This window comes from Phocoena phocoena, chromosome 8 (assembly GCF_963924675.1).
Source record: "Phocoena phocoena chromosome 8, mPhoPho1.1, whole genome shotgun sequence".
NCBI lineage: Eukaryota > Metazoa > Chordata > Mammalia > Artiodactyla > Phocoenidae > Phocoena > Phocoena phocoena.
The window spans coordinates 14,904,578-14,921,831 of NC_089226.1; the positions used below are offsets into that span (position 1 = coordinate 14,904,578).

Below are 17,254 nucleotides of genomic sequence, written 5' to 3' on the forward strand. Positions count from 1 at the left end.
GCGAAGCCGCAGCCGCCCAGCCCGAGCCGGAGCGGAAGCAGGGGTGGTGGTGGTGGGGCCGGTACGGCTGGCTCCCGGGGCTCGGGGACCACGAGGCGGGGGCGCCCGGAGCTCCGCGGCGGCCACCGCCCCTCCTGCGGCTGGAGCGCTTCCAAGGCAGAGGAGCAGCGTCGCTCGCGTCTGCACTAGCTCGGAGGTCCTGCTTGCTCCGGGTCCTCCTCCTCGGGCCCCTCCTTCTCCTCCCCTTGCCCTCCGCGGCTGCTCCCGCAGCCGGCTCCTCCTCTCCCTCCCTCCCCCTCTTCGCCCTTTCCGCGCCAACTTTCCCGAGCCCCGGCCGGCGGCGCACAGCTCCCCGGCAGCCTCGGGGCCGACTGCAGACCGAGGGCTGCGAGCGCGGCTGTGACCTGTGTATCCTGTCCCCGCGCCCCTGGTGCGCTCGGCAGAGAACAGCACGATGCCCGGGGCTGGGCACCGAGGCGCAGCCCGGGCGAGATGGCTGGGCACTGGGCTTTTGGGTAAGGCAGCCCCGGCTTGGTTTCTTCTGCCTCTTTCCCCCACCCTTCCCCCACCTTCCCCCAGAGGAGGAGACACTTAGAAGAGCAGCGCCTTGGACGGGGTGGGCTTTGGAGTGCGGCACGGACTGAGCATCGCGGCTACCGCTTCTTGCCGGACGCGGGCTTGGACTGCTGAGCTCCCTGGGGACCGTGCGCCGTCCCCTGCCCCATCCGGCCAGCCAGCCCCGAGATTAGCTCTTTGCTGTCTGTGGTGCCTTCAGCCCCGGGCTTCTAAAGCTGAATCTTGGGGCCCAGAGTTCGGAGGTTTAAGCGTGCTGGGGGAGGGTGTCTTTGCCTTGGGTTAGGGGACGCCAGGTGGGTCTGCATCCCAACGTGTGATTGTTCGGGTGCTGATTTCTACCTCTGCCCAGAGCCGTTTGCAACTTGGATGCTTGTTGCCCAGGCAGTAGCGTGCACCAGTTGGGGGTGGGGGGAGCTCCCCTTCCTCCTGGTCCTTTTTCTGTTTGACTCCTCTACTCTCTACTTCCCCCAGTGCCCATTGCCTTCCCTGCAGACTGGATGGGGTTGAAGGGACTTGGAGGACAGTTCAAGCCCCTATTTATTTATTTAGTTGTTTCTGGCCCGCGCCTCCTTGCGGGATCTTATTTCCCGGACCAGGGATTGAACCCGCGCCCTCGGCAGAGAAAGCGCGGAGTCGGAGTTGTAACCACTGGACCGCCAGGGAATTCCCCAAGCCCCCTTTTAGGAAGGATCTTATCTCTCTTCTTAGGTAAAGATTCCATGGGGGTGTGGGGGAACCTGTTTAGCCTGCTCCTGGCTCTTCATTTTTGGGATGAGTATGAAGACGGAGGGGGCACATCCAGAGGACACAGAAGGAACAGATTATTATCTATTAGTATGCACGCGATAGTTTCGAGCGTCAAACTCCAACAGATTGGGGGATGATATTTATTAAGGCCAGAATGTAATCGCCTCATAAATCATAGCTGGATTTCAATGTAAGCCGACTCCATCTCCGGCACCTGCACCGCTTCCTGTTTATATTAGTCACATTTGGCTTTTGGCAGCTCCCCCCTCATCGGGTCAGGCACACCATGCAGGCATTTGGGCTGAAAACAGGGAGACAGAAGCCTTTAAGGGCGGTCACTGCTGCTTCTGCAAATGTAAACTGTGTGCAGACCTGTCGCGTGGGCACCTGGTGGAGGAGGGGGATAGAGTATGTCTTGCACCCAGGAGCCACTGATTTTATTACATCCCCACAGCTGGATAGAAGTCACTGGTGTTCTCTCTTGTACCTTAGGCACAGATGTGCTGGTTTCACAGTGACCCTAGGAAGTGGGCCTCTGTAGGACTGAGGCTCCTCTTCATGGGCCAGGCACAGTGCCACTCTACGCTAGCTGCCCCTCACCCCATCCCTGATCAGCCCGAGTTCCCACTGTGGCCATGGCCGTTTTATCCTCAACTGCGAAGTTGAGAGTAAAATGGTTGCCAGTCCCTTCCTAAGCATGTAACTGGTAATGTATGTGTCCTACCCACCCCTTCCTGTTCCCTGATTTGCTTAATTACTGTGATCTCTGTGTAATTATCACTTGTGAGGGTGCTATGTTGCCCCACCCTCTTTCCCTTGGTATGTGTTTATTAAGGGCTTGTTTGATGAGAAGGCAATTAAGGAGAGGGTGCTGAGTCCCACTCAGAGGAAGGAAAAGGAAAGGGTAAGTAAGGAGTTCATGGAGAAGAGGATGGGAAAGGGGGGAAATGGAGAAAGACCCCAGGTTTGAATCTGGAACGGGGGATTTATTCTTCTTCTGGAGATGCAGGCCTGTGGGGTCTCCCAAGCCCTAATGCCTGCCGTGGCTGGTGGGACCAGCATGCTAGGTAGACCCCAGGTACAGATCCCCCCGGTACAGATCCTCCCACTTTGCCCTGTTGCTGTGGGTGTAGGGCTCTCTGCATAAGCCACGGGCTGGCTGCACCAATGCACCCGTTCCGTGGCCTGCAAGAGGAGGGATGGGCACTCTGCTTGGACTTGTTTGCAGAGCTGGTTTTGTTGAGCATCCAGTGTTGTCTCAGGGGCATGTTTCTATCTCGGCAAAGCCCCTCGGTGTGGGCCGGAAGGAGACAGTTTGCCTATGGTGAGGGAGCTGAAATCTTTCCTCTGTCTCTGGGCCCAGGGGCCTTCCTGGCTCAGCCTTGCCCCCCCCACGGCCCCCAGGGCCTGCACCCCAGGAGGGGTCTTGTCCTGCTGACCTCGGCCCACTTTCTGCCTCCCAGCTCTAACTTTGAGCCTGTCTGACTCCCCTGGGGGCCAGAGTGTATCAGCTTCCTTATTAAAGTCAGCTGTGATTCCGCCTGCCCTGCCAGGAGAGCCCTGGGAGCTAAACTTAGAGAGGGCACCACGCTGCCCCTCTTTCCTCCCTCCACCCCAAGGTGGGTGTCACTGTCCCCGGATGTGGGAAAAGGTGGCAGAATGTTTCCGCCTTGGCATTTGCCTTGGAAGGTCTGATGGTAGCCCTGAGATCCCTGCTGGTGTATTTAATGATAACATTTGCATGTACCCAACACATTTTTACTTTAAATGGGAGGCCTGAGTCAATCCTTAGACAAAACCGCAGCACCCAGATGATATAGGAGGGGGCCGATCAGTAAATAGCAAAGGAAATGGCTGCTCTGAGAGTGGCTCCATGGTTAGGGTCTTTCAGTGAGTAAAGGCAAGGCTTAGGGGCTTAGGATTGAATTCCACAAGATCATGAGTAGGAGGACTTGTTCATCAATCCCACGATGCCAGAAAGAGGCCCTCAATCTGAAACATACTCAAGAAATTCTAAAGAGTTTAGTTTGGGACAAAGCAAAGGAAGCCCTTCTTTATCTAAGGAAATAACCACATGGAAATAATTACCTCCAAGAAGTAATACAAGGTGAAAGTATAAAACAGCGTGTGAATGGCCTGGAGATATTGTTGACTGACACTGGTCATTGAGTTGGGGTGCCTTGGTTACATCTAGACCTGTGATGGGGGCCACCTCTGTCTCCCTCCCTTTAAACACTATCCTCCACCTGCAGAGTGCCCAGGCCAGAGGATGGACTCACTGATACTCTTCTTGTGTTTTTTTTTTTTTTTTTTGCGGTACGCAGGCCTCTCACTGTTGTGGCCTCTCCCGTTGCGGAGCACAGGCTCTGGACGCGCAGGCTCAGCGGCCATGGCTCACGGGCCCAGCCGCTCCGCGGCATGTGGGATCCTCCCGGACCGGGGCATGAACCTGCGTCCCCTGCATCGGCAGGCGGACTCTCAACCACTGCGCCACCAGGGAAGCCCCCTTCTCGTGTTTTATGAGCTCATGTTTTAGCTTTATACCAAGCTCAGAAGGTAGGAGAGACAGCCATCCCTGGTTTGGGGCTATGGCACCTCTGACTTTCTCAAGGTCAGCAGGCAGAGTGGGGCCTGCCTTGTGTCTGCTGACCCATCCACCCTGGCTGAAGTACCTCTCGGGGTCCTCTAGTGGATTTATACCTGCCCCTGCTCCCTCCTCTCCCTGCAGCGCAGGCTCACAGGGGAGAAGGTACAAGAGGCAGGCCCCTGGGCTTTCCTGTGCAGGAGTCTCCCAGACACAGCCAGCAGGACTTTTGCCTGCTGGGAGGGCGTGCTGTGGAGAAACCAGGCTTGTTTGGCCTCTCTGATGCAACTCGGGCAGGGCTCTGAACTTCTCCGCGGAAACGTCTCTGCCTTTCCTTTGTCCCCTCCGGGCTACGATGGAAATGGCAATGCTTCACTCTGAGAGTCGGGGAGTCCCGATTGTATTAGAGTTAAGTCATCCACATAGGCACACACTAATCAGGCAGAAATGTGCACTGTCGTCAGCCAGACCTTAAAGAAATACTTTTCTCCTCTGTTCTGGACTTTTTTTTTTTTTTTGCTTCTATTTAAAGCAGTCAAATAATTTCACTTTTGATGTGTATCTTTGGTGCTCTTGGAGAGCCCATTCTGGCTGAGGTTGGGGAGAGGGATTTGGCCCCTGACTTGCATTCCCTGCCACCTTCCCCAGGATCCCGAATGCTGGAGGCTGGCGGTGTGGTGATCCTTGGAGCACGTGCTCAGGCCCCAAGGGAGCACTGTAGCCATCAGGAAGCTGCCTTCTCCCGAGAGCTTCCCTGTCACAGCTCTGCACCCTGTTCCTTGGTTTGCGGGGGCGGTAGGGGGTGAGAAGCAAAGCTGGGGTCTCCGATCAGAAGGCCATCTTCTAGGCTGGAGGGTGGAATCTCATGTCTGGCTCCCATCCCTAGACCTCTGGGGCAGGGGGTTGGGGGAGGGGAGACATAAAAAGAAAACCAAGAGTGCTAAGGAGAGCTTGGCCCTGACGGCACTGTTCTCTTGGAGAGGCACCGTCACAAGGGGGTGGACAGCAGAGTGCCGTCGGTACACTTCTTATCCCACTCACCAGTGTGTGGCCTTGAGCAGTTAATCTCTCAGCCTCTTTTCTTCATTTTGAATATTGGAGATAAAAATAATAACTAACTACCTCATAGGATTATTATGAGGATTAAATGGGACAGTGCATGTAAAATGCCTGTCCTATTTTATAATAGGTGCTCAACTCAGATTCACCACTTATTATGTGGCCCTAGGCAAGTGACTTAACCTCTCTGAGCCTCAGTTTCATTGCCTGTGAAATAAGAAAAATGATACCTACCTTTTGGCATTCTAATAAAACTTGGAGTTAACAGGTAGCAATCCTCTTGCACAGTGGTTCTCAAAGGGTCATCCCTGACCACAGCATTCCCTGGGACCTTCTTAGAAATGCAAATTTCCAGGCTCCATTCTACGTGCTAGATCAGTAACTCCCCAGCAGAGCTAGCTGTAATTGCCCTCCAGGTGATTCTGATGCTCTGTGAATTTGAAAGCCACTGCTCTAGAACAATTCCTGGCACAGAGGAGCTGATCAAAGAATGAAGGCTAATTGAAATGACCTCTCAGCACTAATTGGAACCCAGCAGGTGGGCAAACCCTGCTGCTTAAGGATGTAAGGAAGGACTTTCTTGCTTTGGGGCTTTGGGATGCTAGAAATGTCTCTTTTTTTTTTTTTTGGCCTTGGGTGAGTCACCTAACCTGTCTATGGTCAGTTGCCGTGTCTGTAATAGGGAGGTATTACAGTACACCACTCATAGCATGGATGTGAAGGTTAAATGTGCCTGGCACATAGTAATTGCTGAGTAAGTATCAGCAGTTGTTGACAGTGGCAGGGGATCCTGGACCCGGGGTGTTATCTCTGAGCTTCATGGTAAGAGCAGTCCACTTTGCCTTCAGAAGTGAAGTGGACATGAAGAAGCTGAGGGGGACCCTGAGAGCAGAGTTGGGCTGCCAGCTCTCCTTGGAGCTCCTCTTATTTATTTATTTGTTTGGCTTCGCACAGCATGTGTGATCTTCGCCCCCCCCCCCCCCCCCCCCCCCCGCCGGGGAACTCCTCCTCCCCTATTTAAAAAGCATCGCCCATGTGGTACCAGGCGTCATTATCTCATGTGGGCAAAACAAGAGGAAGCTGGTTTATGATGTACCACGAGGGAATTAAGTCTGACAAAGGAGGTCCTTCCCTGAGAGTGAGGATGGGAGAAAGAGCAAGGTTGGTGGCCTTTCAAACAAAGGCTGACCCTAGCTGTCTTAGGAACCAGGGCAGTTCTGGGAATTGCCTTTAGAGCCGGGAGCTGACCTGGCCTGAGAAGGGTTCTCAAGTGGCTCGGCCACTAAACCCAGTCAGTTCAGCCAAGTTTCCTCCCACTTTAGGTCTTGGTTGTCCTGTCTCTAAAATCAGGCCGTAGCAACTTAGTGTCTGTAACATGGATCAGTCTGGATCCTTTAGCTCGCACACTCTGGGAGCTCTAGGCTGGAGGTCCAAGTAGTTGAGAGAAATTACAGTCTGGGAAGAGATGCCGGGGAAACTTTGGCAGAGGAGTTGGTGCAGCCAGATGGATGCTCTCAACTGCCCACTAGACCTGGGGTCAGACCCCAGTTCAGATTTCAACTGCCTCTAGAAGTTGTATGACTTTGGCCAAGGCACAGGGCACTTTGCTCTTCTGAGCCTCATTTTTCCACCTGTAAAATGTGATTAATAAGACCCCCTTACAGGTGTGAGGTGGGGGTGATATGAGATTACTCACACGTAGCCTTAGCAAGTATCCCGGCCCAGGAAAAGGTCATTATTCTTAGGATCACTGGAAACCTGAGAAGGACTCCCTCTGAGCCCTCACCCAGGGTGACCCTGGGTGCCTGGTTCATCTAGGGGCAAGGAGAGCTACTCTCTGATTCCGACACCCCTCTTCCCCATGACCTTGAGGTACGGTGGACTCTCCTCAAGGACTTTGTAGGACAGGAGGACCAGGTTTCCTTACAAGAACTCATGAGGCAGAACCCGGGGGCCACGAGTGGAAATTCACGATTGCCACCTGCTCAAGCGGTAGGGGTGGTTTTGATGCGAGGGTGTGGGAAAGAAGCAGGGGCGGGGGTGTAGGGCTCGGGGGATGTTCCCAGGACAAGAGGCCGCAGTGGGGCTGTGGGGAGTGGGGGGCAGGATGGGCCACTTCGGGTCACGAGGGGACGGAGTGTGCAGCGCCCTCTCCAGGCACCCCGCTTGCGTGCACCTGGTTGCCCGCAGTCGGCTTCCACAAAGCGTCTTCCGCCCTCACTTTCTCTGCGTTATTGCTTTATCCGTTCGGTTCTCGCTGCTGCTGACCGATGCCCAGACGTGCTCTGTTCCACCCCACCCACTCTGGATGCCATCCCGGTCCGCCCTGTCTCCCTTCTCTTCTCGGGGTCCCGCTCGGTGGTTCAGCAAGGTCCAGCGCGAGGCTCCCCTCTGCCTCTCCGCCCCTTGGGGCCGGTGGGAGCCGCCAGGGTCGGTGATGAGTGGCTGCTGACGTTTTCCTCTTTTTCACCTCACGGGACCCCCTCAGCCTCCCAATACCCCACCCCCAATCCCGGAAACGTAACGGGGATGCCGCGCACAGCCCTCGGGGAAATTCCCAGCGCAAACGGGAGGCGCGGGTCCTGCCCTTGGGCGCGATGCAGGGACCCCATCCGCAGGTTAGGGGGCGAGGACTCGCGGCATGGAGGCAGGGGCCTGGGTTTCCTGGGTTGGGGTGACTCCTGGTGGTCACTTAGAATGCCCCAAGGGCTGCTAACTGGCTCGGAAGTCCATCCAGCTCAGCCCAAGCGGGAGAATGAATCACGGCGGTGGCCCAGGCAGTGTACGTTGAAGTAAAGAGAACCATCTTCCTGATATTGACACCAAGGGTGATAGAGACCTCCCAGCCTGACCAAGCCACTCCACCCTATCCGAGAGGTCCCTTCCAGGCCTCCAGCCTGGAGGTTCCGATGGGTTTTTTTTGTTTTTCCCGGTACGCGGGCCTCTCACTGTTGTGGCCTCTCCCGTTGCGGAGCACAGGCTCCGGACGCGCAGGCTCGGCGGCCATGGCTCACGGGCCCAGCCGCTCCGCGGCATGTGGGATCTTCCCGGACCGGGGCACGAACCCGTGTCCCCTGCATCGGCAGGCGGACTCTCATCCAATGCGCCACCAGGGAAGCCCCCGATGCGGTTTTAAGGGAAGTGGTGCCCCTCACACAGGTCTCTTCCTGGTCCCTGTGTCCCTGTCGCTGGAGGTATCTGTGGGAAAGGCCACTACCATCTACGCTGTCAACGGCACGGAGATCCTGCTGCCCTGCACCTTCACCAGCTGCTTTGGCTTCCAGAACCTGCGCTTCTGGTGGTCCTACAACAGCAGTGATACATTCAAGATTGTAAGTAGGCGGGGAAGGGACAGGACGGCTCAGATCCTCCTCCCTTCCTTGTCGCCTCACCCCTGCCTCCCATCCCAGGCTCTGGTCATTTCTGGCCTGACCCCACGGTGATGGTCCCCAGGACCTTTCGTCACCTTTTCTCCCAGTATTCTTGTCGGAGCCTGTCTAGAAGGATCTAAGTGGGGAGGATGCTTAGATTGTGTTGCCAGAATTTGGGGTCTGTTGGAATTCTTGGCTAGAGTCCTCTGTCTGGTGTGAAGAAATACCTGAAACTTGGTTAGCTTGTGTAAAAATTAATACTTTAATATAAAAAACAGGAGAGACGAGACCTTTGGGAGACTTGGAGAGGGGGAATGAGGAGAGTCCAAATCGGAGGAGGGCTGGGGAACAGGCCTTGGAAGGATGGGAGGGCAAGGTGGAGAAGAGAAGGGGCCAGGGCTGTGGCCACGGGTGGGGATGGGGCAGTCAGCAGGTGTTTATTGAGTACTCACTCTGCAATCTAGTAGGGGACCAGAGGTCACAAGACACCAACTCTGGATGTAATTAGACGCTGAATTCAGAGGGGTACCGACGCACAGTGCTGTGGGGTTGATCCACGTCCTGATGGAGGGTCAGAATTCAGACAGATGGGATGTGGCGTCAGCAGAGGCCAGGGGGAGTGATAGAGGGAAACGAGTGTGGTATTTGCAGGATTCGTTACTTAAAAGGCTTTTATGAAGAGAACAGTAAAAGCATGCTACATTCTAGGGAGACCTTAATAACAGAAAGTGGGTTTAGCCTGAAGCCAGTAAAATCCAGGTTAGACAGGCAGAGCTATCGATACTGGAAGGAAACGACCGGGGGAGGGCTCTTCCTGGACCTGGGCAGGGAGATACCCAAGGAGTGGGCTGGAGTGATGTCATGACTCTCGAAAGGACCTTGATTCTTTCTTGGCCACCTCCTGGCTCCCCTCTTCCCCCCCACAGCTCATAGATGGGATCGTGAAGAATGAGAAGTCAGACCCCAAGGTGAAGTTGAAAGATGATGACCGCATCACTCTGGAGGGCTCTGTGAAGGAGAAAATGAACAATATTTCCATTCTGCTAAGGAACCTGGAGTTCAGCGACACGGGCAAATACACCTGCCACGTGAAGAACCCCAAGGAGAATTACCTTCAGCACCAGGCCACCATCTTCCTCCAAGTTGTTGATAAACGTACGCAGTAAGGGCTGGGACGAGGGCAGTAAAGTTGGAAGGACGGGGGTGGGGGCGGGTACCCAATTCAGTGTAATGGGGAAATGGACCACGTTGGTGTTTTCTTTCACTTTATGCTTTCAAGAGCTCCCGGAGTTACATCTGGAAGCTTGAATAACTTAGCTTGAATACTTATTCTGCCCCTGAATAGCTTGTGATATACACTTGGGCCTTCTGAACCTTGTTTTCCTCATCTGTAAAATCTGCATTCGCTTAGGGTTGTCGTGAGAGTTACAGAAGCTACTACATGGAAGTGTTTTGTAAAGTTCTCCGTACGTGCTGATTACTACTGTGTATTCCGTTAGCGACAGCCGATTGGATGCCAGGCATCAAACCAAAGAGTGCTAGGAATGATACACAGTGTTCTTTCTCGAGGAATTGACAGGTCAGGGTAGGACAGAAGACAGGTAAACACATAATTGAAACAGGGGCAAAGCATGTAGAGGCACAGGTAACCGACTGATAAGAATGATCTCTCCCTCTGGAGCTTAAGTCCCAGTTGGTGGGGTTTCATTCTGACACAGGTGAAACAGACAACGAGGAAGCATGTGATGAGGCTGTCACCTGATCCCAGACACTGGAGGTGTTTAGGGAAAGGGCTGGAGGAGTTAGGCTGGGTGGGCATCTACGAGGGGGGAGCCTGGAAGGCTAGGGAGGTGCAGAAGCAGAGAAAAAGGAAGGAAATCTGCTTAAGGATCCTGATCGTGCTGTGCTTCTTGTGTGCCTGGGGGTCCACTGCTCCCTAGATGGGGAGGAATTCCTACAGAAGAGATGCTCATGATTCTGGGATTTTTTATTATTTTTTTTTTAATTAGTTTTTTGCGGTACGCGGGCCTCTCACTGCCGTGGCCTCTCCCGTTGTGGAGCACAGGCTCCGGAAGCGCAGGCTCAGTGGCCATGGCTCACAGGGCCCAGCCACTCCGCAGCACGTGGGATCTTCCCGGACCGGGGCACGAACCCGTGTCCCCTGCATTGGCAGGTGGACTCTCAACCACTGTGCCACCAGGGAAGTCCTGGAATTTTTGAAGTTAGGGCCATTAGGATTCCCAGGTGGATTGGATATGGGGGTTTGTAAAAAAGAGAGGAGTCAAGAATGACTCCAAGGATTTGGGCCAGAGCAATTAGGAGGATGGAGTTTTCTCAGCAGAGATGGGAGAGACTGTGGGTGGAGAAGGTTTGGGAAGTCAGGGGTTCAGTTTTCAGTTGAGGGAACTGAGGCTAGAAGAGTTAAGTGACCAGTTCTAGGTTACCCCCTAGTAAGTGACCATGGAAATCCTGTAGTTGAAATCCAGACTACCTGGCTCCAGTGCCTTCTGATCACATAAGAGATGTCACAGGGAGATTCTCAATTTCTTCTGCATGGGCAGAGGAGACCTAGGAAGAGGCAAGTGAAAGTCTCATGTTTGAGGGTCAAGTCAAACCTGGGTGCTGTGGTCCCTGAGTCTGAGTTATTCCAGAACTTGTGTGGGTGTCTGCGGGAGGGCGTATGTGCAGAGTGTCGGGGGAGAGGGCTGTCTTCCTGTTATGCCCTAGCCTGATGGATGCCATATTCTAGCTTCTCCTGCTTCCTGCCTGAGGTGGGCGTGTCCCAGATGCCCAGGTTGGAGGCTCTGGAGCTGCTGGGCTGCCATGGTGACTCCTGCTCCCCTTTTCCACCTCCCTTCTCTCCCTGCTCTGGCCATGAAGTGGAAGAAGTGGACAACACAGTGACACTCATCATCCTGGCTGTTGTGGGCGGGGTCATTGGGTTCCTCATCTTCATCCTGCTGGTTAAGAAGTTCATCGCCTTCATTATCAAGAAGACTCAGGAGAAGAAGTGAGTTGACTCCTGTCCTCCCACCAGCCCACCACCCACTCTCATATTATAGGTGTTCCCAGCATCTTCTCATCCACCGTCATCTACCCCATCTGCCCTTCATCCTTCTGCCTATCTCCTAATCCCATCGTCTCTTCCTAATTCTCTCACTCTCTTCCCTATCCCTGCCACCCTCCTCCCATCTTCCAGCCCGATCCCTAATCTCACTTCCTTTTCCCCATCCTCCCAGTAGGTGTTTGTTAACGCACTGACTTCACTGAGAACATAAATACAACCCACTTGCTCTTCCTCATTCCCCTGTCTTCCTGCCCATCCCGTTAGCCTGTCTCTATTTGTACCACCTAAATCTAAAGTCCTACCAAAGGCTTTAAGATGCCTTTTTTTTTTCAGATCAGGGAAAATATAAGATTCCATGCACAGAAGCTCTAAAATGGGAAGATCCTTCTAGGGCGATGGGAGTCTCTTATTGTGAAATTCTGAAAATCCTAATGAGGGAGATAAAAACAGTCTGAAAAGGCTGATATGGCCGCCTAGGAAGCCCTAGGATAAATTCAGGTATATATCAGATATCTGTAAGAGGAAGAGGAGGAAAGTTGGGGAGGTACAAAGGGTGCGACCCAGGCCCAGAATTGCCGGAACAGGCAGGCTCCAAAATTGAATGTTGCAAAACCAGAGCAGGCAAAAGGCATTTGAAAGTTGTGTTCTTGGCAAGAAAGATGAGATGAGGCAGGCCTGCCATTGGAGCAGAGAGGGTGAGAGTAACAAGGAGAGGAAGAGAGAAGGGGGAGACGCTCTGTTGGTGTTGGCTTCATTCTACTCTGTTGAGAAGAAAGAATTAGGCTTGAAAGGGCAGAAATTCCACTGGTAAGAAGGGAAGGCAGCTGATGGCAGGGAGGGACTTTAGAGAACGGCAGAGGGGAGGGGGAGCAGGGAGGCACTGGTTGAGATGATGAACTCTTGGGTTGTCCGCCTGTATCATGGCCAGAGGCTGGGAGGGTTTTGGAGATCTGAAGAGGGGCCAGGAGCATGGAGCTGGACCAAATTCTGTTTTTAACAATCCGTCTGACTATTGATGGCGAGCAAATTTGGAGAATACATTATTCAACATATGGTTTAAAAGCACTTAGAAAAGAAAACAGTGATCCTTGGGAGCCACCACAAGTTCATCAAAAACAAGGCAGGCTAACATTTTCTTGCTAGCACACAGCTGGATCAGGACGCTATAGATAGTAATACTTCCTGTCATTCACCGCATGCCTACCATGTGTTAGGGACTCCGCCAGGCATTTTTTAAATAAAATATGTACAATTTTATTTTGAAGTTGAGCAAAGTGAGGTTCAGAGTGGTTTAGTGATTTGACTAAGGCTAATGAGTGATAGAGTTGGGATTTGAATCCTGACTTGTTTGCTTTGAAGCTTCAACCATTGCCACCATACCCTACTGATTCATGGGGTGGATCTAGAGTTCAGTCAGTCGTTCTTTCATTCGGTGGCTCTTTTTGAGGTGCTGTGTGCAAGGTACTGTGCCAGGTGCTGCAGGAAATTCTGGAAGGAAGGAAATTCTGTAAAGAAGACACGTACACAAATCATCGTAACACGAGGCAGAGGGATTAGGGCCGGTGCAGAGGTGTGAGAGAATGCCGCAGGGGTTCAGGAGAGGGCGAGATACTAGGGAAGGGTTTCCGGCCAAAGAGACATTTGTGATCAGCTTTGCAAGATGGATATGATTTGAGCCCTGGGGAGGGTGAAGAGAAGGGTGTTCCGGGTGGGGAACACTGAGAGCAAAGACAGAGAGTCTGGGAAAGGAGCATGTTCTGGAAAACAAGGCATTTATTGTTGTGGTGGTTGAGAGAGTGGGGGGGGTGTGATAGGGAGGAAGGGGAGGAAAAACCTGCGAAGGGGTTGGGACAGACCCTTGAGGACCTGGGAGTCCAGGCTGAGACTGGCTTTCCTCTGACTGCAGGGGAGCTGGGGAGGGCTTGCAGGGCCTGGCTCCATCAGAGGACCCGGAAGAAAGGGTCTGGCCTTGGTGGGCACAGGGACTGGCTGGGGAGGTGGGAGACAGGCCACGGGGAAGCCCGAGGAGGTTCTCTGAGCAGCGAGGAGAGCCTGCATAACAGCAGAGATGTGGCTTCTTCCCGAGAAGACGAGAGGTGTGGGGCAGCATCTCGTGATCAGTTCTGGGATTTCACATGTGGGTGCAGTTCCCTCTGCATGGAGTGTCTCCTCCCTCTTTTCCTGCTGATCTTTCTTTGTCTCAGCTTAAAGGACACTTCCAAAGAGTCTTCCCTGACCCTAGAAGGAGGCTTCCTAGGTTGAGTCCCTCCCTGGTATGCCCCCCATCCTATCATTTACCACATTGTATTGCAATTACTTGTGTAATAGCATGTCCCCTGGAAGACTGCAAGTGTTTGCAGAGCAGGCACCATGTCAGTTGGACACCCTTCTAGCCTGATACGGTGCCTGGTAGCCAGTAGGGGCTTAGTAAAGAAATATGGATCGTTAGTTGGATAGGAATTGGCCAGGTTGACTATACCTTAGGTATTGAGATAGATAGATAGATAGGTAGATGATAGATAGACCCATCTGAATAGAGGTCTTTAGTGGTATGTCACAGGGCTCTGTTTGTTCATTGTTATTATTAAGACTTGAACTACACTAGGAGTGATATAAGAAACCTAGCAACTATATTGGATGGAGAACAAAATTGAGATCTAGGAGGATCTTTTTTTTTTTTTTTTTGATTGAAGTATAGTTGATTCACAATGTTGTGTTAGTTTCTGGTGTATAGCAAAGTGATTCGGTTATACATACATACATATATATTCTTTTTCAGATTCTTTTCTATTATGGTTTATTACAAGATATTGAATATAGTTCCCTGTGCTATACAGTAGGACCTTGTGGTTTATCTATTTTATATATCGTAGTTTGTATCTGCTAATCTCAAGCTCCTAATTTCTCTCTCCCCCTTTGGTAACCGTAAATTTTTTTTTTCTCTATGCCTGTGAGTCTGTTTCTGTTTCGTAGATAAGTTCATTTGTATCATATTTTAGATTCCACATATAAGTGACATCATATGGTATTTGTCTTTCTCTGCCTGGTTTACTTCACTTAGTATGATAATCTCTAGGTCCATCCATGTTGCTGCAAATGGCATTATTTCATTCTTTTTTATGGCTGAGTAATATTCCATTGTATACATGTACCACATCTTCTTTATCCATTCATCTGTGGATGGACATTTGGGTTGTTTCCATGTCTTGGCTATTGTAAATAGTGCTGCTATGAACATTGGGGTGCATGTATCTTTTCGAATTAGAGTTTTCTCCAGATATATGCCCAGGAGTAGGATTGCTGGATGATATGGCAACTCTATTTTTAGTTTTAAAAAACTAAACCTACGTACTGTTTTCCATAGTGACTGCACCAATTTACATTCCCACCAGCAGTGTAGGAGGGTTCCATTTTCTGGATCTAGGAGGATCTTAAGAGGCTGGAGCTATGGACTAAATCTTGCAAGATGAAATTGATGAGGACAAAATGTTAAGTCCTTCCTGAAGGCCTCAAACCCAGGTATAGAAGCCCAGGGTGAGGCTAAGATGTAGTTTAGCGACAACAGCAGTGAAAAAGACTTGGAGGTTTTCATGAGCTGAAAGGTGGGAGTGATGTAGCAGTCAGGTCTTCCCTGGAGAGCCCTGTGCAGCCTGGGCACTGCTGTTGGAGGGCGTTATACTCAAACTGGAGCATGTCCAGCACAGGGTGGCCAGGGTGTTGATGCTCCTGGGGGGTGTCTTCCACCTAACCATCTCTCCTTCCTACTGCCCTGTCCCACCACCCCCTGTTCACATCTGCTGTGCCCCTTCCATCTCGTTCTTCTACCTCTGGTCACAGTGAGCTTCAGGAGGAAGGGCCTGCGGGGTCCTGGGTGAGGAGCGCTTTGCCCTTGGCATACTGCCCGCTGGCCTGTACCCTTCCCCTGGGTTGGCACAGCCGGACAATTGCCCCTCAGCACTGATCCCTAGGAACAGCGCCTGGTACCCTTGCCTTCTGCCACGTTGAGATGACTGGGTGTTGCTAGCCTTACTGAGACCTTCCTGTGGGTCAGGCACTGTTCCAAGGGCTCACTGACTACTCCCAGCAACCCCATGAAGAAGGGGCCATCATTATACCCATTCTATAGATGAGGATATGGAGGAAGAGAGGTCAGGCAACCTGGCCTCTGGCTACCATAGCTCTACAGAAGGCCAGGGAGAGGGTCCAGTGCTGGCCCAGGGCACCATGGCTCCTCCTCTACCGTTTACCCATCACTTGGCTTCCTCCTCTCACCAGCACGTCCCTCTCTCCTCTCTCCTCTCAGGAAGGAGTGCCTCGTGAGTTCGTCAGGGAACGATAATACAGAGAATGGGTTACCTGGCTCCAAGGCAGAAGAGAAAGCACCAAAAAAAGTGTGAGCCCTGCTTGGGGCCAAGCAGCCGCCGGGAGCCTCGCTTTCTAATGACGAAACTGATGCCTGAGCCGTGTCCGTGAACCCACGTGCCTGAGACACCTGCTGCTTGGCTCAAACTGTAGTCTTTCCGGGCGGGGAGAAACTGGGGTCCTGTCCAGCCTGCCCCACCCCCTTCCCCACCAGGGCTCCCCAGGGACAAGGGCTGGCCAAGGGAGGGGCCCTGTGGAAGGTTCAGGAAAGGAAAGGAGGGGCTGGAGCGGTGTGGAGGGCCGGTCCCCCGACACCTGGGTAGATGGTCTCCTTCAGTGTCCCCACCCTGGACAGGGAATGCCTTAGTTTTCCTCCAGATGTCTCTTTGTGAGAGACTTGGGGGGTTGGTGAGGGCTGTCCCGGTAGCTGGACCCTGAGTATGGAGGACTAACCCTTCTACGGTGGGAGTGGCCAGAGGACTCTGTACAGGATCCGAGGGTGGGAGGCTGCTGGAGGGGTCCTACAGTGAGAGGCTTTGATGGATTCCTGCTGCCCCACATCCTTCTAGTGAGGAACTCCCCTTTCCCCCCACCCCTGGGTGCCTGCCTGCCTGTCTTGGTTCTGCCCCCACCCCCAGGCCCCAAGCTGCTCAGTCTCTGAACCCTCCCATTTAGGGCTGCCACCCTGGTCTTGGGGGGTCCTAGCCCACCTAGTCTGCTCCTCTGATCTCTGGGCCCTGAGGGCTCATGCAGGGGTCCCTCAGGCCTTCCCAGAGCACTGGGGCTCCACCTACACCTTTCGTAGTATTTCTCCTTGGGGGAGCAGGGCTGCAGAGGCGGGCCTCTTGGCCACGGAACGCTCACCCCAGCCCTGCCAACGCTGGCTGCCCCTTCTCCTCGGCATGGCAGGACCATGGCCACCGCTGGGAGCTCGCAGCCAGCTCCGCCCTGCTCCTCTTCCCCTGAAGCAGCAGGTGGCGCCATCTTGCTTGAGGAGTTGCTCCTGTGTTCCTCCAGCTTCTCCCTGCCCCGGGGTGTTCATCTCCATCCCTGCGTCAAGGCTGGCCTTCACCTCGGGGACCCTGTTGCTTTGGATGAGAGAGCCCTTGGGTTTTCTGTCTGCTTCCTGCTCAGCTGTGCCCCACTCTTACCCCAGGGTTGGGGAGGTGCAGGGAGAGAGTGCCCAGGGTTTTGCTTTGCTTTTCCACGCACCGGTTTGCACACCCCTTGCGTATGGGGCTAGACTGTGCCTTAGCTCCTGAGTCCTGGTTCATGTGGTCCCTCCCCGCTTCAGCCCCTAGGGAACAGCCAGCTCTGGTGGGCCCTGGTGAGGGTCCCGCTGCCCTCACCCAGGGTCAGGCAGGGGACCAGGGAGCTGGAGTTGTGTCGTTAATAGCCCGCTGGCCAGCCACTGAGTCTTGGAGGCGTCTGCCAAGTGCTCCCGTGGGCCCCTTACAGGCCATGTCGTGGTATTGTCCCTGTGGGGTT

The 17,254-nt window shown here is 53.3% G+C and overlaps 1 protein-coding gene across 1 annotated transcript; it reads left to right on the forward strand.

The window, feature by feature from the left end:
* The first annotated feature begins 454 nt into the window (after positions 1 to 454).
* SCN4B (sodium voltage-gated channel beta subunit 4) lies at positions 455 to 15,801 on the forward strand. Its single transcript, XM_065883175.1, has 5 exons — positions 455 to 515; positions 8,126 to 8,298; positions 9,264 to 9,492; positions 11,218 to 11,347; positions 15,708 to 15,801. Exons 1-5 carry the CDS (start codon positions 455 to 457, stop codon positions 15,799 to 15,801), a joined length of 687 nt encoding a protein of 228 aa, XP_065739247.1.
* Positions 15,802 to 17,254: the final 1,453 nt, after the last annotated feature.